At 28.4% G+C, this 24,340-nt stretch overlaps 1 protein-coding gene across 1 annotated transcript in view; it reads right to left on the bottom strand.

The window, feature by feature from the left end:
* Positions 1-1,130: 1,130 nt before the first annotated feature.
* GABA-B-R2 (gamma-aminobutyric acid type B receptor subunit 2) overlaps positions 1,131-24,340 on the bottom strand; it is a gene marked incomplete at its 5' end in the record, with an annotated part of 146,850 nt that continues 123,640 nt past the window's right edge. Inside the window, 12 exon segments of the mRNA XM_014433270.3 lie at positions 1,131-8,159; positions 8,903-9,110; positions 9,699-9,864; positions 11,488-11,590; positions 12,452-12,719; positions 12,818-13,042; positions 13,128-13,238; positions 13,556-13,678; positions 13,753-13,993; positions 14,226-14,387; positions 17,761-17,836; positions 20,375-20,435. Coding sequence (XP_014288756.3) covers positions 7,852-8,159; positions 8,903-9,110; positions 9,699-9,864; positions 11,488-11,590; positions 12,452-12,719; positions 12,818-13,042; positions 13,128-13,238; positions 13,556-13,678; positions 13,753-13,993; positions 14,226-14,387; positions 17,761-17,836; positions 20,375-20,435 — 2,052 coding nt within the window.

Here is a 24,340-nt window from a genome sequence, read left to right as displayed (position 1 = left end):
AGGCGCCAAAGAATCAACAAAGGAGGATCGTTAGTATATAGAGCTTGGTTAGTTTGGCTATAACTAAGTGAGAATATATTTGTAAAACAGATTTAATTTTAATTACTTCAAATTATTGTAAATGCCTGTTCTGATTGTCTAGTAACGACACGCCCTGAGATTAAGAGTCTCTCTCTCTCTTTTTATATAATAAAATTAAGAGTCTTTTTATATTATACAAGTTAAATATAATTCTATTATCCATTTGATATTAGTGTTTTTAATTTGAACCCAAAGTTATTTCTTTCATATTTGAAAAAAGTTAAAAAACGATTCAGATTCTATTAATTTTATTTTTAATATTTTAAAATTATTACAATATATAAAAACTGATTTTGATAAGAACAAATGTTGCAATGAACAAAAGCAAAGGCTCCAGCACTTTGAATATTTTTTTTGGGGGGTGGAAGGGAAGGTTAGTGTATGTTATAACTCTAAGCATAATTTATGCTAAGTGTGATAATTTATTATGTATGTGACAGCAGGAAACATATAGATCATATTTGTAGTTATGTATAGTGAAGGAAAAGTCCTCTTCCTTCTTTAAATCTTTTTATTTTATTTAATTACATCTAATAACGATGTTTCGGGATTCACTAGGTATAATTAAATAAAATATAAAGATTTAAATTAGGAAGAAGCCTTTTCATTCAATCTATTTAATTAAGTAAACGAAACTCATCCAGTAGAACATATAACCCTAAGAACATAGATTATCTGTGTTCTTAGGGTTATATGGATACAAAAGTCATCAGTCATATGACACAAATATACTGAGTGAATCATTTTTCAACTAATTGAAATAAAGATTATACTACTTCACCTATAAGAAGATTTTACATTAATAATTAATTCTTATTATTTTCTGTCAAATCAAGTTTCATTATTACATGGACCATTTAAATTTAACTTTTTTACAGATTATTTTTAAGTTAATGAGTATGAAATATTTAGGGAGTCAGAGACACTACGGCCCCTTCCTTAAAATAATGAGGGGATAGAAAGGTCCTTGCCATTCTGTTGGAATAAAATATTTAATAGAATAACAATTGTACAATAAACTGACATAAAGGAAAAGAAAATCTAAAAACTTCGAAACTGAATTTATTTATATACACTGAACTATGAAAACTACATTTATAGATATAAATTAAAATGAACAAACCAAAATTAGGATGGAATAGTGATTCATCTATTTATTTAAAAAACGAATACTTTTATGTAACTGGAACAAGAGGAACATGTGATAAACAGTTCAAACATCAACAATAATTTATAAATATATACACAGGAACAAACAATTACATATATACATGGTATAGTTCCTAAAGGTGTGCTTTTTTTTATTTTATTTTTTTAATTTTGGCAATATGTCATAAAACACATCACTTTTTATATAATACGTAACATTCAATAAAAATTATTTACTACACAATTATGAAGTTTAAGTTCGGTTTGATAATAAGACTATTTACATCCACTTATAATTCAACCATTAAATGGTTATGTGTATCTTGTTTTTGAAAAGAGAATAAAAAAAATTTGATTTGAATTTTGTATTCATACAATACTGTTAGAAATATTTTCAACATTTGAAAGTACCTCTTATAAACTATTTTAATAGGAGACAAACTAAAATTAATTTTAAAAATGCCCAATAAGAAATTTATTCATATAAAAATGATTATAGTCCACTATCGATAACCCAAATGTTTTGATAACTATAATTTCTTTTCAATCCCTTGAAAAAATCCTGAGTTAGTAAAAAATATAAGATAAGAAGTTAAGCTACAAATTTTTAAGAACTTTTCTTGCTCCTAAGAAAATATATTTATATTTTACATATGTATTTTATATTCTTTATAAAATAGAAATACAAAATAAACATAAATATATAAATATAAAACTCAGATTACATCCTTAATTCTTTAAATATCTAAAAATGAATCTTTATTCCTTAAAATATTTTTTAAATTATAGTGACTTATCATCTCTTTGAACTTTGAGTTATCAATAGTTGACTGAATAATGAAGGAATACACATAATTCTAATATTACATTAGTAAAATGTATTGCAATTTATCCAAATTATTTTTGTGAAATGGATGTAACTAGTTGACAATCGAACATCCAACACTTAAAATTCCAAATAAAAAAATTTCTATGATCTTAAAAATTTTTGAACTATTATAATTTTCTATTAAATCACATCTTATTGCTGATAAATGCCACTGAAATTTGTATGATATATTATCTCAATATAATTAATACTTAATTAAATAATGAACAAGACCACCTGAAAATAAACACAGTCATTAAACTTATTTAGTTCTATGTTTAATTAAACAATTCTTTACACATTATTGTTATATTATTATTTACAAGTTCTTTTGAAAAAAACATATAAATCAGTTCAACTATTTACACTATTAACATTATAAAAAATGCTATTTTTCTACTTCAGCTAAAGCATACTCAATAACAACACAACCTCACTTTTTTTTTATTATTGAAAACACTTCTTGAAAAATAGAATAAAATAAACAATTCATAACCTATCACATCATCAAGTTAGATTAAACATTAACACAACATTATCTTTTAAAATCTATATACACATTCTTAGAGTTTTTAATATTCAAAATCTCACATTAAATGACATATTTTTGTAGTATCTCTTATTTTGTTTAATTTTTTTTGTTGATAAGCAGAAAACAATTATATCTAATTCTTTCATTATATTCCCTATCATCATTCCTTTAAAACAAATAATGAATGGCAGATATTATTCATATTATATTATATTATATTATATTCATATATATTATTCAAAAATCATTGACAAGTTTTCTGATATTTAAAATACTATATTTAAGGTTGTAAAAAGATGTAGTGAATCATTGGGTGCTAAACCATAAAGTAACTATTTAAAAAAAAAAAATACTCATACTTGATGTCTGTTATTTAAATCTGACTAAACTTTTGACTCCTTTCCTTTTATGAGTTCTGGCATAATTTTAGAATTAAAAGATTTTTACAACCATCCCTTCATCCACTTAATAAAAGAAGTAAATTAAACTCAAAATAAACCTTATATGTTCTTATATACTGAGGTAAGCTGTATTATTTAATACAAATATGTGAATTATCTTGATGTTCTATAAAATGTAGATATGAAAAAAAAATTAAATATTAATAAAACCATAAATACAAAAAATTATCATATAGGTCTTAAAATAAATTAATAAGAGATGAGAATGAATTTAAAATAAAATTTAAAACCAAATTATTCATAAAACTATTTGATAATGTCTTATGATATACTTATCAGATAAAATAAGGTGCAATAGTGTTTGATCATCCAATAATTGTTATGTCAATTAAATATTAAAATTTTAGGAGGCCCATGTTAAATTAATGCAGGGCACATTACCAACTCACGACTAACACTTTGAGAACATCAGCTCTGTGTTATAAATAAATAATATCAGTTATAGTTAATTTATCAACTTATAACATAAATCAATTTTAGACAAAGTGGCTCCATTACTAACAAATTAACAATTTTTAGTTTATTGTTTACATACAAATGTGTTAATTGTCTTGAAAATGAGGTAGGTTTTATTTATTAAGTGGACTGCATCAATATGAAAAATAAAATATTAAATTTTATTTTATTCAATTAAGATAAAAAAAAAATCTATTTGATAAACTCTTGCTTAAAACGAATATCCTTAACATTCACTATTGTTCTTATCAATCAATTTAACATGGACATAGTGATTCTTATTATTCTTATCCCACCTTTTAAATTAATGTAACTTATTTTAAGTAACTAGTGAAGAAATATGATCATATGAATCATCCTGTTAAGGATTCTCAAATTTCAATGTTTATTTAGTTTACTTTTTTTCTGTTTTTAATAATAGATTATTTATTTTTAATAGATAAAACTATCACTTTGAGCCATTATTTGATTTCGAAATAATACTAATTGGTACAAAAAAAGAAAGTATCCATTGAACATCATTCACATGTTTAGTCATGTCATTTAATTATAATTTTCTGCCATTCATAGATTCTCAACATTAGTTTAAATTATATTAAATTTTAATTAATGATTACTGTTGTCAGAAATTAAGAGAAAAGTGATTCTTCATTAAAATTATATTAGTTGAGAACTTAAAATATAAATTAGAGCCTTTTCTTATTTTTACTGTCTTTTTCTAGATCATCTATTCTTTTTTTTGCTACTTGTTTTGCTAAATACTTATTTTAAATTTATCATTGCTGAACCAAGAGGATAATTTTTATTTGAATTATTTTACCGGTATATATTAGATTACCATTATAGTAGCTTTTGGTTTATCTTAACTGATTAAATTTTTAAAAAAAATTATTTAAGATTAATTTAATCTAAAAATATTTGGAAATTCAGAGTAAATCTTTAATAATTGATAATTTTACAAAAACATATTCTTGACACTTGATTTAAATTGATTAGTAAATATAACCAATAAAGATGATGTAGAGTTGTTACTGATAATAGATAACATATTCATTTGAATTAATAATGCCAATTGATTTTCTATACTTAGTTGTATACCCTGTCTCAATAAAACATAAGTATTGCTTCATTTGTTTTGTTTTTAAAAAATGCAGAAAAATTAACAACACTAAGAATTAAATTTTTAAAAAATAATATAACCATCAGATTGCTATATTAAATGGACAAACTAAGAACAAAAGGGGGTTAAAGTCCTACTCGTTAAACAAAAAATACAGAGATAAAATGGCACGATCTGCTCAACATTAAATGTCTCATGAGATAAAGAAACACATTTAATTGACATTTTGAGCAAATTATATTAGGCTATCTATCATTACATACATATATTATTACATATCAAAACACATCGGTAATACACAGAGAAAACTTCTATTCTTATTTTTAAAGATCATATTATCATAAAATTTTGTATTACACCAATACATAGAACATATTAAAGAAAGACAAAGTATTACTTTATGAGATTGAAAAATATATAAAATGAAGGGATAGAGACAATTTGTGAAATTTAAAATTCAACTCACAAGCACTAGATTCCAATTCTGTCAAGAACACAGCAGGAAAATTACTTAGTTATTAAGTGTGATTGTCTTTTATTTATTTTTTTCTGATTTGGCTAATTTCTCTTTTAACAACCCGTAGTGTTCAACGACATCATAATAAAAGTGTTTACACTTTCTTTATGTAAGAAATGCTACTTTTAAAGAATAAATTCAATTTTAAAAATCACCATAGTTTGCATAAATAGGGAGAGTCATCATGTTATAGATTTTTATGTTTAAATTATTGTAATTTTTACGAGTTGTGTTTCAAGGAATTATAGTGGGATGCAAATAAGTTGCCATCCTGAAGGTTTGAGTACTCTCTTGATTCTTGGAAAATATTTCAATCTATTTTTTATTAGAGGGTGGCAATAGGAGGACCATTGAAATGAATTGCTATGACAAATGAATAGACATTAATTTTTGCCAGAATTACTTCTAGAGTTTAGGGTTATTCTAATTAAAGAATGTCAATGCATCCCTTTGGAATTTATTCTAATATTGTCTTACTAATTTTACACAGAATAATACAAAATGACAGAAGAAAATTCTTTCTTTTCAATTTTAATTAAAAAAGGCTATTATTTAATTTAATATCTATAATTTAAAGACTTATTTATTTATATTGCTAATTAAATTTCTAATTTTCTTTATGTGACCTTGATTATTTAATATTTCCTGAGTAAATGATTGGAAACCAAATTAAATAATTAATGTAGTTCTCTTTGTCTCTTAGTGTTCTAATGCAATAGTTTTAAATTCTATTCAGAAGGAATAGTTCTAAATCACTCTTACTTGAAATTGATAATTTAAAAAAGTTGCATAACTTAAATTGAATAGTATATGTTTGTGTTCTGAAGGAGTTAGAACTTATTCCATTTCCATATTCTTATTTAGCTAATATATTTGAAGAGCTCTTTCTAAAAATGTTATAACTGATATTTCAGGTATAAAAAATACTATCTTAACTTTGACCCAACTAACATTTTTTTTGTAGTTTTGTGCATTAGAATCATAATTAAGGCTGAAGGACTTATACACTGCCAATACCAGTCAAGTTAGGACATCAAGAAGTTTGCATTTTTTTGGAGGGGAGGGGAGAGCTCTTCAATTGAACACTGCCTTAAGTAAAAATTTATTATCTTCTTATATATATTTTTTATTTCCTCAAAATTTGAATGCATATCTATACCTTTTATGTTATAATTTGATTTGATTGGTTCAACTGACAAAGAATTTTTTCTAAACTATAATATGTCACGCTACAAAATTTTTATTGGCACTTTTTATAGACATTTATTTTCATTTCTTAATCTATTAAATTAAAATACTTTATTGAAGATATTTTAGTTTCCACGATATAAATTTCACAATGGATTCACTTATCTGTAGAAATGACTGTCCTTCAATGGTTTCTTTTTGTCTTTTAGTATATGTTGTAGCACTGTTGGTAAGTTTGGTAGCCCTTGAGATCCCCTTAATCTAATTCAGTTTATCTTAGTTATTATTACTAGGTATACATAGCATTAGTTAAATAATAACCTTGAGAATTGATATGCGTGAATGTTTTTCAGTATGAATTTGGTTTAACTTCAATTAATAGTAAATATATAAGTAAAAATATCATGTGAAATATGGGTTTCCTCAAAGGTGCAATATGTCATTACATACATATTCACACTCACATATATTTATATATTATGTTCTGTGGTTTTTATTCATAAACCACAGAATATTGGGCTTGGTTTATAGAAAATACTACATTAATAAGATAACACTTTTAATTTCAAAAAGGACCCTGGCAGACAAATTTTAAACAGATACAAAAGACTGCTCTGTATAAGTTTCATAGATCAAGTTATTTCTATGTGATGGACCCACATAACAAATCTTGATTTTCACATTTTGGTTAAACTGGTCAATAAAGTGTAGAAATATTCGCCTTTCTATTTCTTGTTTAGGTACATAGGTGCTTAAAAATATATAAAGAAACATTTTTTGATGTAAATTACATACAATTGAGTTTAATAAAATGATTAAAAATAGGCTCTTTAAAAAAAAAAAAAAAATTCAACAGTTTAGGCCCTTTAAAACAACTAGAAGGACTAGAACTTAAAAATATAATTAAATGTTGAATATCTTAACTAATTCTGATTCTGAGCAATGGCACATGATCAATATGTAGCAAGAAATCAAAAAGACCAGAAGGTATTACAGATATATTCTAGCTCTCCATACAGCAACCACATAAATGTAAGATTTACTTTGAAGTAAACTAAGATAAATTTCAAAAGAGGTATAAAGTGGCAAAATATTATTATCTCGATACTTAATTTATTAATTTTTAAATTCTTTGTAATTTATTTATATTTTCTATCTTACTGATGAGATCATTTTTACTTTATACTATCTTACTTCTAGTACAGAAATATACTGAATTTCGGTTCCTTTAAAAGCACTGTTTGATATCACACTTACTCGCTCGTTATTAAAAGTTTATTTCAAAATAATATCAATCCTCTTACAAATTAATAAAACAAAATCATCACTTATATAACTATAAATAGAATCCCACTTATTCAAGCTCTTATCTCAAGTTCGGCTATCTAAATAAAAGAAAAATACTGATTTTTTAGTTCAATGAAGTAAATATTGATGACCCTCCATTTTATGCAAAATTTCATAGGTCTATCAAAGAACCTAAAGGTATTCAACAATGTCACATTTTATCGCAATATTTGGGCATGAAGCAATTGCTGCACCTTTACGTTCCGTGAGAAGTTTTTGGAAAATAGGAAGTATAGAAAGATCAAGTAATTCACCCTCAGATAGTGCACCTGCAAGAACATTTGGTGTGCTTTGTACATGAGCTGGGGTTGGCTTTTTCAAACTTCCTCCTCCGACTGGTCTTGGTGCTTGTTGCAGGCCTCCACTTGTAGCACTGTGACAACACTTGTCTCTTCTTTCTGATACAGATCTTTGTATAACTGAAACTTCTTCTTCACAAACTAAGAATATCAGAAAAAATTATGAATTAGCATCTTAAAATATTTTTATTTTAATATAAAATTAATATGCCAGGTTCTAAGAGTATTTTAAAATAAAATTTAAAAATTAATGGCTTCTTGGTCATTTAACACAAGCCATGGGCTAAAAGAACTAGTTTTCTTCATGTTGAAATTAATATCTCAGTTTTCATCAATCACCACTATTACTCCATTTAGTGAAAAGGTTATCTTCATATGAGTTGAGTGGCAGAAGGATTTATTATAGGTGATAGTACAAAGACCCAATGAATGTTACTCTCATGTAGAGGTCACTCTTTTTTGCATCTGTAAAATACCTTATAAGAATGGTGCAGCCTTGAAAATTTAATACATATGTACATATGTATAAGTCATACTCTTTATGATTTATTATTTGAAATTACTGTTATTCTTAAACTGTCATTTTATGACGATTCTAGATTCCATATTAGTTCTTTTAAAACCAATCTTGGACAGATTTACATAAACATTAATATGTTACCTTTATTAGGATTTATTGAATTTTAGAGCAATGAAAATTTAGGTTTCTTGGACTTATGTTTTAAAAATCTGAAAGAAAATATTTTTGATTATCAGAAAAGAAAGATTATTGGGATAAACTAAAATAATATCCTACTACTTGTTATTTATCCTAATTATTATATGGTCATAGGAAGAAAATTATAATTATAAATTAATATTAGCTATTAAATAAAGAAATTTACCATCAGGGCTGCTAACATTTGTACATCTTGCCTTGCAATGCCTCTGAGTTAGCCATAGTTCGTCTTGGTGTACAAAAGCTGGTGCTCTTCTCCCTGGAACAGATGTTCTTCTGGTTGGAGGAGGAGTTCGAGTAGGAGGAATTCGAGGTCCACTCTGTCTCCTACGAAGTGAGCTTGTCTCTGTCGGACACTCTTCCCAGGACACAGCCTATATTTTAAAAGTATTTACTTACATCACAATGGAAACTAGATAAATTAAAAAATAGATGGGTAAAAATGATTTATAAAAAATAAAATTCATAATAGATTTTTAATCTATTTAAAATTTTTTTTAATTGGAAGTCAAATATATTTTTAAGATTATGTGAATAACACAAAATATCTATTTTGAATGCTAAAGTTCATTTAAAAATTATTATTGTAGTTACGTTTTTGTCTGAAACCACACCAACCCTTTTTCACAAAAAAAGCTTCATTAGATCATTTTTTACATGTCGTAAGATCAATATACTTTTATTCTAAAAAAAACCTTTCTTCTTTAATAAAAAATCTCTAGATTCCGATTTTATTAGACCTAGCCGACTGTAAAAAAAAAAAAGACATGAGGATTTTTGTTCAATGTCATAATTTTAATATTTTAATTTGCAATAATGTCGTAGATTGTGTTAAATGCCACTATGATGTTCATTAGAAAGAAAAAAAAAGTATATTTAAACTTAAATATAAAGTCTTATCATACTTTTGGTTTATGACATAACAGTTAAGCAATAAATGACTAAAAAAATATCAACTGTACCTTGCTAGAAGCTTGACTTGCTGGTGAGTGACCAGTTAATTTAGCTGCCTGTTTAGCTTCAGATATAACTGATAAACTGCCACCACTACTCATTTCCTCGAGAGCTGCGACTGGTGTTTGGTTATTGCAAAAGATTGTCTTCTTTCTGCTAGGAAATAATTCATACCTATGATATTATATATTCGAATTAATTTGCCTGTTCATAACAAGAGCTTGGGTATAAAATTTTATCACAAACTAATTTAGAGTAATAAAAGTGATTAGTTTGACACTACTTAATTGTATTAGTTGAACAACACTAATTAAAAACATGTTTTTAAAAGAGGTTAATCCCTGGAAAATGCTTGTTTATGATGACATATCCTTTTCTAATTTCAAAAGATTTTTTTTATTGATTAATGGAGCATAGAAGAAGTTAACTGTTGTTAATAAAAAGACCTTTATAATTTAAAAAATATAATTATTTTATAACTAAGGGAAATCACTATTTATTTTCCTGTCTGTACTTCTTTAATATTTATATTTAGCAAGCTTTTTTTAATTTTCAAGATGATCTTGATACCTCCTTTTTTAAGACATGAGTTTTTAGATAGGGCAAGTTGAACTTGTTATGAAATTAATTTTTTTTTGTTAGATTATGTCCCATACATAAATTTGCATTTATATTTTTTATCTATTTATTTTTTATGACTGTTGATCAGCATGCAAGGTTCAGTTAGTATTATAGTATAATGAAATGAATGACACTTTGGAGCCATTGAAAATTTTTATAACAATTGTAATTATTTTAATCTGGAGAAGTACAGTTATTAAGCCAATCATCTATATCACCAAAAAGTTTATTTTTTCGGACTGCATTCTTAAAATATGTACCATTAATAATTCAAACAAATCTGTTGCAAACATTATTTACTTCACCCAGAATCTTTGTGAAGTTGAGAAGTTTATAAACTTTTGATGAATTTAATAAATGTATTGCAAAAGCTGAACCAACTAGCTGCTGTTAGCTATGACCAGTTTGAAATTCACTTGTATGATTCCGCAAAGGAGTTAGCACCTTTGAAAGTAAATAAACATTATTTAATCCGGTAGGATTGTGTTGTGGAATTAGGGAAGGTTTTATAACAAAAGACAAAGAGTGTGTTGAAAGCCTCCCTTCAATGCTAGAGAATCAGTGTCACCATCTACTGTTTTATTTCCAATAACATTTGCAAATCAAATAATAATACCAATTTTCTACAAGAGTTTCATATTTTTTGTCCCTTAAGAGGTGTTCCGTGAGCATTTACCTCATGGTAGCCCATTTTTCTATTTATTTTATATAATTGAATGTGATGATGTCAAAAATCTTTACGATTACTTTCAATACAATTTGAAATTGAAATTGTAAGTTGTAGCTCTTCCATTAGAGGCTGAAGAATCCAAATTTCATCAATAATCTAATATCTTCTTGCTTCAGCTCATAATTTAAAATAAGAAATGAAGGAGGTATCCAGGTGAGCAAAATGCTCAAACAAAAAAAAAAAAGATATTACCTTAGGAGTGTAATGGTGAGAGAAATGATCATTCTGACTGATATGAGGAGGCCAAAGCAAAACTAAATTGGGTTTAGGTGGGGAGATAAAAAAAGGAATAACATAAACAAGCGGCAGTAACAGTTAACAGAAGGTAGAAAACAGTATAAACATAAGAACTACCAGGAAAATAAAGACTTTTTTGCCCATCATGAGAAAAATGCTTAAGGCTATAGAATTCAAAATTAATAGAGACAATACAATACTTTACTTACTTTTGAGCTGGTGTGTCAATTTGATTGGCTTGATATTCTTCCTTTGTGTCATGTGATGAGTTATTTGAACATACTGAGCTAATTTCTGTAGTTTCTGTAGCAGCTAAAATTAGAATCATAAATGGTAGAGTTTTTTTTATGTATTCCTTAAATAACTTTTATTATAGTGGCCAAACAGGTAATTTATTTGACAAAGTTCCTCAATTGTGATTTGTATCATACACTACAATAATACTTATATTTTATCTATATTAATTTTGATTTAATTATGTGCTTTCATTTGTCTATATCTATATTTAAATCCCTGGAGACATACAGTTTAGGCTGAGATATAAGCAAAATTGACAACACAACACTTTGTTACAACACTTGGACTTGGTGTTTTCTTCACATTGATCAGTCTGCATATACTAATAATAATAATGTGAACCGCTACAAACCTTGAATGGTCTGGGGTTCAATACTTTGTAAGGAAGTACCGTTTTTGAAACAACAGATATACAAGGAGGTGATTTTTTAAAGATCACTCTCCACTGCCAGATTTTTCTCTAATTAAATGTACCCATTTTATAGAGGCTGAATAGACCACAGGAGGGCTCCTGGACCCACAGGGTTGATATTATGTGTAATCAACCATTAATTAAAGAAAGTCTTGATAATTCATTAAAGAATAGCTAATTTATTTTTGAAATCTTTAAATAAAATCCAAAAATAGTAAACTACCATCTGGACATTATAAATATTTTTATTTATTTTTTTTCATCACTCATATTATGTTGTTTTTTTTATGTGATAAAGCAGTTTTAATTCTGAAGCCTTTTAGACTACTTATCAATCATATCCAAAATTTTTAAAAGTATGTACATCTCAATTTGATTATATGATTACATTAGATTATGAATTTTGATATTTAAATAAAAATATTTAAACCTAATCTCTCTAACCTAATTAGTAAAAAACTTACGCTCACGTTTGAGCTGTGTTAATTCTGCTGCAGGAGGAGGTGCAGTTTGTCTGGTATTATCTTCTTGTTGCCCAAGGAGCCTCAAAAGAGCTTGTAGTTCAGCATCACGCTCAAGAAGCAACTTTCTCCATCTTTGATTAGATGATTTGGCTTCTCTTAATTGCTCTTCAAGCTCAGATGAATCACGGCGAGTCTTTGACATAGGACGCAGAGTGGCACGTATGCGTTTATCTATGACTCCCTGTGGGTTACGCCGTAGTTCTACCAACTGTATAAAATAATAAGATTAAAATATACATAATTTCATTATTTTACATGTGTCTCTTACAAAGAATGTGTTAGGTATAAAAATATAATATAGCGAACCTTTGGAACAAATACGAGACATAGTGTAATGGTAGCACAAAACAGTATAAAGACAGAGATTAATACAAATGCTGCATTCTGCTCATCAGAAAGAACAAAGGAGATAGCTGCTCCCATCACACACATAAGCACAACATTATAGACAGACATGCCAACATATTTGGAGTCATTCAATGCCGGTATGCTCACGTGCCTTGTTTCCCAAGCAAGAAAAGCTCCAAATATCTGAAAAACAGATAAAAATTTTGGAGATTTCTCCTTTTTTCTTACTAATCATTTAATATCTTACAGTATATATGAGTTTACTAACCATAAGTAATCCTTTATAGGCATAAATAATCCCAACAAAAATATTCATATGATTACTTCTACAGTATTCATTTTCTGGAATTATAACAATGTCCTCACTGTGTGGATGTGGCTAAAAATAAAATAAAATGAATATCAATTGTATTAGTAATTCAAAAATCATAGAATCAAATGTAAATATATAAAGGTTACTACAATTAAAGTGATCATATACGATGTTTTATTTGTTTATGAAGTTTTTATTTTATTTTATCATTCTAATAGTAATAATTTATCTAGCAAATATTGAGTGCAAAGCTTTATATTTTTTGAAAACTCAAAGCTTAAAAAAAAACAAAAGAAAAGTATCTCATATTGTCAACTCTTCTGTCTTCAAAAGCCTTTCCTTAAATATAGTCTTAACAACAAAACTTATACATTAAAACTTACATATGGTTCCATTCTTTTAGTGGAACGAAAAAATGGATCAGTGATCTGCCATGTTGTCATTATGCCAAGATCTATAACCAACAAAACACCTACCACCATGTAGAGTTGGTAGTCTTTTATCACCTGCATAAATTTAAATTTGTTTAAATTGTTAATGTATTTAAAAAAATACTAGTGATAAATAGCCAACAATTTACCCTTTTATTGAGCTTTACATCTGTAAAAATTGAATGTACTCTCCAAGTCTTAGAAAACATGGCACCGAATGCCAATGAAAATCCTGCCATCAGCAGCCATGCTCTTGCAGTACAGATGTAAGGGAAAGCTGTTATGGAAGTCAGCCTGGAGTCAAGGCCAAGGAATATGACAGAAGAATAAGTCAGCATACTTCCGATGATAATAAGATTATTCAGATATGGGCTTGACATTTTAATGTATCTAAAAAAAAAAAAAAAATTTTAGAAAAAATTCAGGTTGGTAATTATTTTTGGTAAAGTTAGAAAATATTTTTTAAAAAATCTACTATTTTCAAAATATTGTTGTTAGTATTTTTGTTGTTAGTATTATGTTGTTAGTATGTTAAACATTGTTTAAAGTAATACCAACCAATAGCTGATGAAAAGATTATCTAGATTTTGGATACAATCAAACAATTAAAAATATTTCTCACCTCTGATTTCTATATTTAATATTTATAGCCAGAAATACGGATGCAAGAACAATGCCAAAAGAAGCAGCTACAGCCAGTGATGTATATATTGCCACATTCACATGGGATTGTTCTAAAATTTGATGGGTTCTGTCTTTTGGTGGACCTCTCCCATCTTCCCATCTAAAATAAAAACAAGAGTATATATACACATATATGTGAAATTTAGTATAAAAGTGAAGGCATTCTCTAGACAATGAAAAGGGAAATAATCTGGATTATTCACATTAATAAATCAAATCAATGCTATGTAAAATACTTGTCATAAGTAAAGACACCATCAGTTTTTTGTGATTTCACAACTTAAGTTAAGTACATTAACAGAATATAGTGGATCAGGAAGTTTCCAAAAAACTAAAAAGCATTGAAATGGCTAATTGTATGCAGCATCAGTTTTGATTAGCAAATAATTAATTTCTTTTCATCAAATTTATCTATGCAGTGAAAATAAATAACTTATATGTGAATTGGAAGGCTAAATTAGCTGTGGTGACATTTCTTGTCAGGCTGAAACATGACCGTTCTGAATAAATGAAGGAAATATTGGAGGCAGTCAGTCCTCTGCCCCTTTCAGCCCATTTCAGGGGATTAATTACTCTAGTCAAGCAGGTTGTATTTGTGAGAGTGAAGGTGTTCAGTTTCTGTAGATTTATTCTTTCTCAAATAAATAATTTCAATTTTCCTTAACTTCTATAAAATAATTGTATTTTTCTTAAATAATTCTTGGATGATCATGAGCTTGAAGCGATTCATGAGATCATGAATAGAAATGAACTTACTAATGATTAATATTACTTTATTATTTAAAAAATATTGAAAATGAAAATCTGTACCAATAAAACCCATGAAGGATCAGGGGTTCAGTGCTTTTCAAAGAAGCACTATTCTCTGAACAACGTTTGCGCAAGGAGGTTATTTTTCAAGATTATGCTCTGCTACTTGTTAGGTTTTTCTCCAATTAAGGGTAATAACTTTATAGAGGCAATGGATCCCTGATGGTTCTTGAATCTACAGGGTTGACTCACGGCTTAAATAACAGAATAATTATCTACAACAGCCGGATTCGAACCTAGTTCCTTAAAGTCAGTAGCACAGCACCTTTTTCACAGAGCTACCCCGCTCCCCATTAAAAAACTACTACATTGTCAAAATTGTTTACATTTTAGGGATTCCTGGCCTTTTGCATAACAAAATAATTTTTAATTATTATTACGCCTTAATATGTATCTTTTATATAATTAATTTTAGAAATATACAAGTAACAAAAATAATGATTTAATAATTACCTACCTAAACAATTACTTATAATAATCTTCTTGTCGACATATTCAATTTTTTTGTCTTGCATTAATAAATAAGTTTAAACGAGGAAAATGCTTTATTTAACAAGCAGCGCTGCTCGAATGTATTGGTTTGCTACAAGACACATCATACTAATCAATCTGTTATTAGTACAACATACTATGATAAACACAAATAAAATAATATAGGAGTACTATAAATATAAGTAGTCAATTGTAATATAAATAACTTAAGCTCCAAATCAACATAGAAAAAATATCAAAATACATAAAAATATTAATACTACATCATTGGCAACGCATAGCATAGAAAATAACCATGAATTTAATTTCAAAGGTGCCCCTACACATACGCCAAACAATGGCAAAATCTCGCATGTGCGATCGTGAGGATGGGTTATTTGGCTTGGCTGATACAAGTTGGTCTGAATTTGTGGCCTACCCATTGAGTATTGGTTTTTGGGCACAAATCAATGTGTGGTTGTTCTGGATCCACACGTTTGTATTCAGTTAACATTGTTTTAGGACTGCCAACTGATAAATATTTCTGATCTCTGTTTTTTATTAATCAAAGAATTTCCCTAATCTCTAGATTCAATAATTAACTCTGGTTTAATATTGTATATTTTAAAATTCTATCAATCTATTTTGGATTTAGCATAGCACAAATATGTATTTATAAAGACATTATATGTCTAGGTAATTAAATTAACAAGTTTCTTATAAAAATTCTAGAACAAAAGTTGAATTTATAGGTTATGAATTTTGATAATCTTCAACCTACTTTGCTGATATTTAAGTTTTGTTTCATTTAGCCTATGTTTATTTCGTTCCTGTTTATAATCAGAATCATGTGAATATTGACATTTGTAGCTTCCTTTGGTTATCAAGCATTTGTACTAAGTCTTGGATTTGCGACAAGAGGCAAACATTTAGATCCAGCATAAACAAGTAGAAATTTTAAACTAAGTGAAGATTTTAAAAATTAGGAAATATTTTTATAACAAAAAATAAAAAAGATGTAGTTAATTTTACAACTGATGTCAGAGAAATTGGGCAAGATTATTTGGACATAATAAATGAGATAGGTTTTTAAAATAATAGTAATTAGTATAGAAATACACAAAAGACAGAAATAGAACTAAGCAAATCCCCTATGTACTAACGATTCAGGGCTTAATGAACCAAAATTTAGATAGATAGATGGGCATCAGAAAAAAGTACTATTTTAATATTATATTAAAGGTAATATATAGATAACATTATCACTTGAAATAAAAATAGAGTTTCAATTGCAAAGACATTTTTTAAAAGAAAAAATAAGAATAAAAATGAGGACTAATTTGGAGGACAGTTTGGAATATATAAAAAAAATTGTTTCAATTAAGAAAACAATTGCCCACAAAGTAAGGCAAGGAAAAAATAAGAATAATAACTAGGAAATTTGGTTTAATCTCAGAACATGTTACATTTGTAAATGGATATAAATTAGTGAACTGGAAGGACAGAGTGTAAAATATTAAATTATTTGTATGTTAAATGTATAAATTTTTTATTAAGATACAATGTGAAATTTGTTATAAAAAAATCTGTTGACTGTAAATATTTTAATTTTAGAGTTTGATAATGGGCAAAAAAGACCAAAATGTTGTTTGGATGCCATAATGAATAAAAAGGGTATAAAGTCCTGAAAATATAAACAGAATAAAATAATAAATAATAAAGTAATAATAGGTTCGAATAGTCTTTTATTTGTAGTAGTATACTTCATCTTGTATTTTCTGTTTTTAAAGTTAAATTTATGATGGTTTTAAAAACTAGACGAATATTCTTGTAAATACTTTTTCTAGGTAATTAATAATTAACTTTTTATATTGTTCGGAAAATGTTAAAACGTAATTGATATATGTCTTTGATATATATATAATTGTAGAAATATCTTGTTCTGTAAATGGGGGAGAAGCTCTTGTAACATAAATAATGTTTAAGATGTTTTAGGTTTTTACCAATAAATGTACATCGGGACTAGTTGACATCACCTTTATATGTAATTGTATAAAATACCTATAAGACATGAATGTAGGTAACCTAAAATTTAATTTGTGAAAATTATAAAAATTAAAAAACAAATTATTCCTAAAACACCATCATTTTTGTAAGTTTGTAATTATTAAAAAACAAAAAACACTTCTGACCTGATTCCTCGACCTCTGTTGAGGTCAAGCTCCTCCGAAACTCCATTGTACTCTCCAACCTTTACTTCAGTTCCATCTAAAATGTCAGATAACATATTTTAAATTTATGCAAATTGATAATCAAAATATTTTTTTATTTGATATTAATATTAGAAACAGCGAATGATGATGGAGGTTACAAAAGATACCAACTAAATTTAATTTTTTGAAAATAAATCAAAGTTATTAAAAATCTTTAAAAGGATTTAAAAAAAAAATATTTCAAACCAGAATGTACTTTTATCATTTCAAATTTAGAGGAAGAGATATAATAAATTAGTAGTTGTACTGACCAACAAAAAAAAGGTACGATTTTTTTTTTAATCGCCATTTCGAAATTGGTCTCCTCATGATTAATTTTAATATGTATGTGATAAATTTTAATGATATAGAAAATTATTGTTCTGGGTGTTAAATAGATAAAAACTGATAAATTATATTAGTTTTACAGTTTAATTCAAATTTCATAAAACAAAAATAAATAAATAAAGTTAATTTCCTTTTCGATAGAGTCTCTCTAGAGTCGCCCTAGCCCATAAGGTGGTGGTGTAAGAGTCACTCGAAGACCTTCCTCATGTGCGAGAGGAGGCTGATAGGGCGAGAGTGCTCAGGCAAGTCAGGTTTCTTCCCCGCTTGAGTTGCGGCACTACGATCACTAGTTTCCAAACAGTGGGACAGTAATTATATAAATAGACACACTTGGAATCCTGTCCTGACTAGATGTCTTGTTTCTCTTAATGCAGTGTTGTAGCAACTCCAGCCAGCCGAAGGTGGAGAAGAGGGGGTTCTGAACAGGACTCACAGGTGTGCACTCAGCATCCCTTGCTCCATAGCTTGAGGCCAGGAGGGCAGCTTGATGTCAACTGGTCACTCTCAGAAGTCTGGTGCACAGTCCTTAGTTCTTAGTAAGGTTCTGAACAGCTTTTAAAATTGACTATGGCCGTCATGGGTCCTCATGAGCTGAACGTGCCAGAGTGAGGTCTCTCAGACACGCATAAGTGCGGCGATTTACCGGCATTGATGGCCGGTTTTAAGCCGCAGTCATGCATGCTTAGAAAGATATTGCGCAGCTTGTTACGCTGGCCAATCAGAGTGAGGATGTGCTTCGGTGGTTTCCAGAAGGCATTGGGGAGAGGGGAGAACTTTGAAATGATCCTATTAGCTGCCTCATGGATGGTGGTGGTAATCACCTCCATCGCTACATCCACCATGTGCGGCGTATGACACTATGCAACAACTGGCAGTGTTCCAACAACTTTCGACCTACATTCCTTCCAGTCGGTCTTGTGGGCGGAGTAGATATTTGCTCGCTGCTGGAGTAGGTATTTGCTCACCGCCAAAGCATACAGTACAGGGTAGTTATCCGATTGTCCAAATAGCAGCGCTTGGCAGTCTGTGACCGCGTGCATATTTCTGGTCAGAAGCAGGTCGAGTATTAAAGTACACGAAAGGCGAGTGGTATGTCTGAAAGAGATCCATTATGGTCTTAGTTATATAGGTACCCAGCGGATTAATACTACCACATAGCCAGGTGGGGCATTATTGTCGGAAACGATCTTCCTTATATAGATATCTACAAACTGTCAGCTAAGATAGCATCTGCCAGCTGATATAGAACTCCTTGAGCTGATATCACATTCTATCAGACCGTAACTTATATTCATGAACATATATTTTATAGCTATTCTGATCGCTCTAAATATATATTTTCAATTCATTTTGAAATAATGAGTACGGGGTAAATTTAGTTGTTTTTTTTTATGTTCAGATGTATAGTAATTTATATTGAAGATAGCCAACGAGGGCATGTGGTATGTATAAAAATGAGGTAGTTGAATAATCAAATTAAGACGAATTCATTTTACATACTAGAACCTAAAAACTCTTAATCTGATCGCGAGGACTCTCTATTTACAAAAAATGAATATAGGTGAATTTTTAGTTTATATTTTAGATTCCCGAGGTGTACAGAATCATATCAAATGAGATTTCATTTGATATGATTCTGTACACTTTCAAACTTTTAGGTTAAAACTTTCAGATAATATTGACTCTCAGAGGTAACTCTACCTAATTATGAAGGGGTCACAATATCGCTAGGTGCCCTGCATGATCTAGATTTCAACTTATAAGAAATTACTTTCATAAGAAATTTGTGATTATTGGAGCAGTTCTGGATCATCTACAAGATTAACTCAATGGGTTCTTCCTTTTTCAAAATCTTAATTAACACATTGAACACAATATTACTATGGAACGGATATTTAATTATGCAGCACGTGTTTAATTACATTTCGAAAGAATGCTTTTTGCATTATATTATCTATTTAAAAATATATAAAATATAAATTTAGCGCCTGTATAAATCATATTTGAAAACTGTCAGCCATAATCCCACTAGCCAGCCTGTGGAAGCATTGTTCCCTCTAAGGCATTATCTTCAAATCCTATCATCATCTCAATTTTATGGGGCCATTAATTTTTCTTATTGCCCTCTCACATACAACGGCTTAATATATCTCAGCAATTTATTATAAAATTTTCAGAACTTAAATTGTAACTGTTAATATCTTACTTTGGAACTGCTTCAGGAGTATACTCGCTTTCCTTTCATTGTCGTAGAATCTAACAGGACCCTGTGAACAATAGAGACAGTCAATAAATAACAAACACTATTTAAAAGAGAAAAGATTTTTTTTTTATTCAACAATGCTTTCTGTGTTTTAGCTATCAAACAATGCTCCAAACTCATTCACGCATCAGAGTATTTTTTTTTCTTTTTTCTATACTGTATTCTCATTTTTCATAGAAAAGTGATTAAAAGTAACAAATTAGGTATTTGTTACTCACCTATAAATTCTAAACGTACATTCTAGATAAAACGTTATGGATTAAGTAATTAAATTCTGTGTCGAATAAGTGCATATTAATTTGGGCAAGTAGTTTGGTCGTAAACCATAGTTGATGTCATAGAACTCCATATAAATCCTAATTTACCTCGGAACCGCATTTCTGACGGTTACTAAGCAGCTGAGTGGTTTGATAAGGTAACCAATTAGAAATTTTAGGTCTTGCTTTCGTATTATCGTCTATAAATAAAAAAAAAATGACAATAAAAAATAATTAAAGAATATTAAATGAAAAAAACAAAAATATAATAAAATAAAAAATTGAACTGATTCAGTCAAATGGTATGGATATAAGCTCCTGTTCTTGTTGCATATGAGCTTCTACAGTACAGTTATTGGAGATCAAGGAATAACCAGGATGGATGGATTACGAGCATATCACTTGGCCGCATTGTTATATTATGGTATACCTTCGGTGCATAATTTAATGTTTTTTCGTTTGTTTTATTATAACTTTTTCACTCAGTATCACCGTTTTTGTTTTATAGAGGAAAAACATCCCCTACTTTATCTAATTAATTAGCTGCTTAGTGATCATTTTAAGACCGCAATAAATGCCTTTCCAGGTTATGTTTGGATTAATATGTAATTTTTGGTTAAATTTGAGAAAAAATGTCGGTTTTTTAGTTTAAGACGTAGTACTTGACCGAATTAATAAGTTATGGTTAACCAAAAAATATGTTTTCCTGTTAATAAGTGTGATAGGAACTAAGCTTTTATATTATTTGTAGATATGTGCACCATGGGCTGCGTCGGACTCATGTAGTATATGAGAAGGGCTGTAGGCGTCAGTTACCTCTGGTTACGTTACTGTTCAAAATCTCTTATTTATATTATTTAGTATCCAAATTGTACTATTGATTCTTACTAGTAGTAATAATTATGTGTGTGGCAATATGTGCTCAGTAATCGTTGATATATGAAAGTCAATAGTGACAGTTTTTGCTATTTTTAGTAGAGAAAACAACATAACACTCTTATTTCATTGTTGCAAATTTTGACAGAATTATCGAATAAATTAAGAGTTTCTCTTTATTTAGTTAAAATATTAGAAGTTTTTATAAATGAAACTATACCAGTTTAAGTAATTTTTTGCATATCTTCATTTCATTTTTTTTTCTGTAACTCAATGCATCTATCAATATGCAATCTAATCAAAAAATCTGGTTGAGGTAAAAATGGGTTAATTGGAGGTTTTTGAGGTTTCGAAGTGATGTTCAGTATGTGAAATCAATATGAGTGAAAGGTGATCAGAAAGTTCTTCAGTAGAGAGGAAGGATATAGGAACTGAATGATAGGGGTCTATATGACTAATGACTGTTCTGTGGGTGAGTCATCTTTTTTTCGGAAGACTCTGGGGATCCACCATAACAGACTGAGGACCAGGGTCACAAACTGCTGGGTTTTATATGAGCATTAATAATAACAGATATTTGGATTTTTAAGAATATAACTTAGTAGTATAGATAGTTTTGGACTTGAAGCTTTGTAACGTCCTAAAACATAGGAACACATTATATTAAAATATACCTGACTAAAGTTATTTTCTTTATAATGAACGAGAGGTTATGAGTATTTTCTCGGCAAAAGTTAAATTTGTAAGAAATTAATTAGAAATCGACTACCAATTTTATTTGTTTCTCAACTTTATACATTTATTTTCATTCCCTCTCAAAGTGAAAACTACGAATCACGTTCGTTTTACTATGTTTTGTCATTTTCATACCTATTGACGTAAGCTAAACGTTATTTATCAAGATTTTTTGTAATATTTAAAATTTATTTATTCAATAATGCGTAACTGGACGGTCTGTAATGCAATAATGGATAAAACTTCAAAATGAGTATAGTCAAGAGTAAGGGAGAGGTTGCACTCATCTATGATGACTTCTATTTTAGAAGTCATATAAAATTAATAATAAATTTAAAACAAAAGGTCTGAAATACGTTTATGTAAACTGTAATTTATTTAACTTTGATCTTAAATATTTGGGGAGCCGCATCCTATTTGAAGATAAAAAAATTGCAATCTTTTCAAAATATGGTTCTGAGAATTGCAATAGACAACCCTTTGTTTGTAAGAGATAGTGAAATATTATTATTATTTTATTTATTTGTTTTTTGTTCTTTCTCAAATTATGTTTTCATCATACAATTCGATTATTTGTTATATTAATTATCTGAATATTAATTGTTTTGTTTGTATTTCTTATTTTTTTCTCTTTCTTTCATTTTTCAATTACATAACTGCTATTATTTTTATTTATTTAATACTTTTTTATTTTTATTAAGTTTACAACCTTTGCGTTAGTATAACATTGTAATAGTTAAGAGTGTCTTTGGCAAGAGACTATTCCCTACTATTATCAATTGTTAGAGGTAAATGAAACCGTTATATGATTTGTGACCATGTAAGGCCTACCAGGCCAGTCTGGCAATAAAGATATATAAAAAGTAACATCATATGAGAGGATTCCGAATAAAGTATTTTAAGAAAGTGTATTTATCACTACTTCTATTTAATTATGCTTTCTTAAATAAAAATTGAAACAATTTACGATCCTACAATTTGTCTGAATTTCAATCTAATAAATTTATTTAGATGAATTGATGGATGATCTTAAATTTAAACTAATGTTATTTTCATACTAATTACCCAACTATCAAGTATTTGCTCATTAATAGCGTATACAGTTCCCATGCAAGGTTAATTGACAGCACAAATTGACACATAGTAATTAGTAAATTGAGGGTTTACGGTTAATTGTACCGTATACAGCTCATTATCGCTGTGTACCACATACTCGCGGTTTCGATTTCAGATGTTAGCATTCAAATATTTTTATGGAATAAATTTAGATTTAGATTCATCATATATGTAAGCCTAATTATCTCATATTAGTTTTCGAAAAGAAACTATTCATCTTCAATTTTTTTTTAAAATACCATAATTTCGAAAAATGTTCCTTGACCAGAATTTTGACGGACTTAAGCGTTGAAGCTGAGTGGATGCATTGCTTTGTTTAATGAAATATGCTATGTTCCGGCAGATCAAAGCAGCGTACGAATACCCTTCAAAATCTGATATACCCTAACGAGCTGTTGAGTCTAAAGCTCTGTCAATAGTTAAGCCACCTGGAACCAGTTCAAATTCTGAACCGCTTCATCTAATTCTGCCAAACGCTTGAAGTTTATTCCAAGCATTGAAGCGTTTGAACCAAAGCCCTTCCCTATTACTGCTAGCAACCCTTCACCCTCTATCGCAAATATTTCTGCGGCTTCCATCATTACATTTAATTCAATATTTTAATGGTCCATTTAAATACAACGGATATCAATTTTTTTTTCTCAAACTCTCGTTGCAATGTTACATAGCAAGAAAAGATGACATAATAACACCTCAGAACACGAATTATATGCCTGAATTATATAAATCAAATTTTAATCGCTGACGAGCCTGACTGAATAGCTTAATGTTCTGTTAAAAACATTTCTGTTTTTAAGGTCAATTAAATTGCTTCAAATTTAAAAACAAAATGAGCTCTATACAACCAATAATTTTTAAGATGTACCTCTTTAAACATCGGTAATTTTCTCTAAACATTAAAGAAACTTGAAGTATGGTAAATAAT

The sequence above is a fragment of the Halyomorpha halys genome, unplaced genomic scaffold (assembly GCF_000696795.3).
Source record: "Halyomorpha halys isolate HHAL.00 unplaced genomic scaffold, Hhal_1.1 Scaffold1179.1, whole genome shotgun sequence".
In the NCBI taxonomy this organism is placed as follows: domain Eukaryota; kingdom Metazoa; phylum Arthropoda; class Insecta; order Hemiptera; family Pentatomidae; genus Halyomorpha; species Halyomorpha halys.
This window is presented reverse-complemented; position numbering and strand designations above follow the sequence as displayed.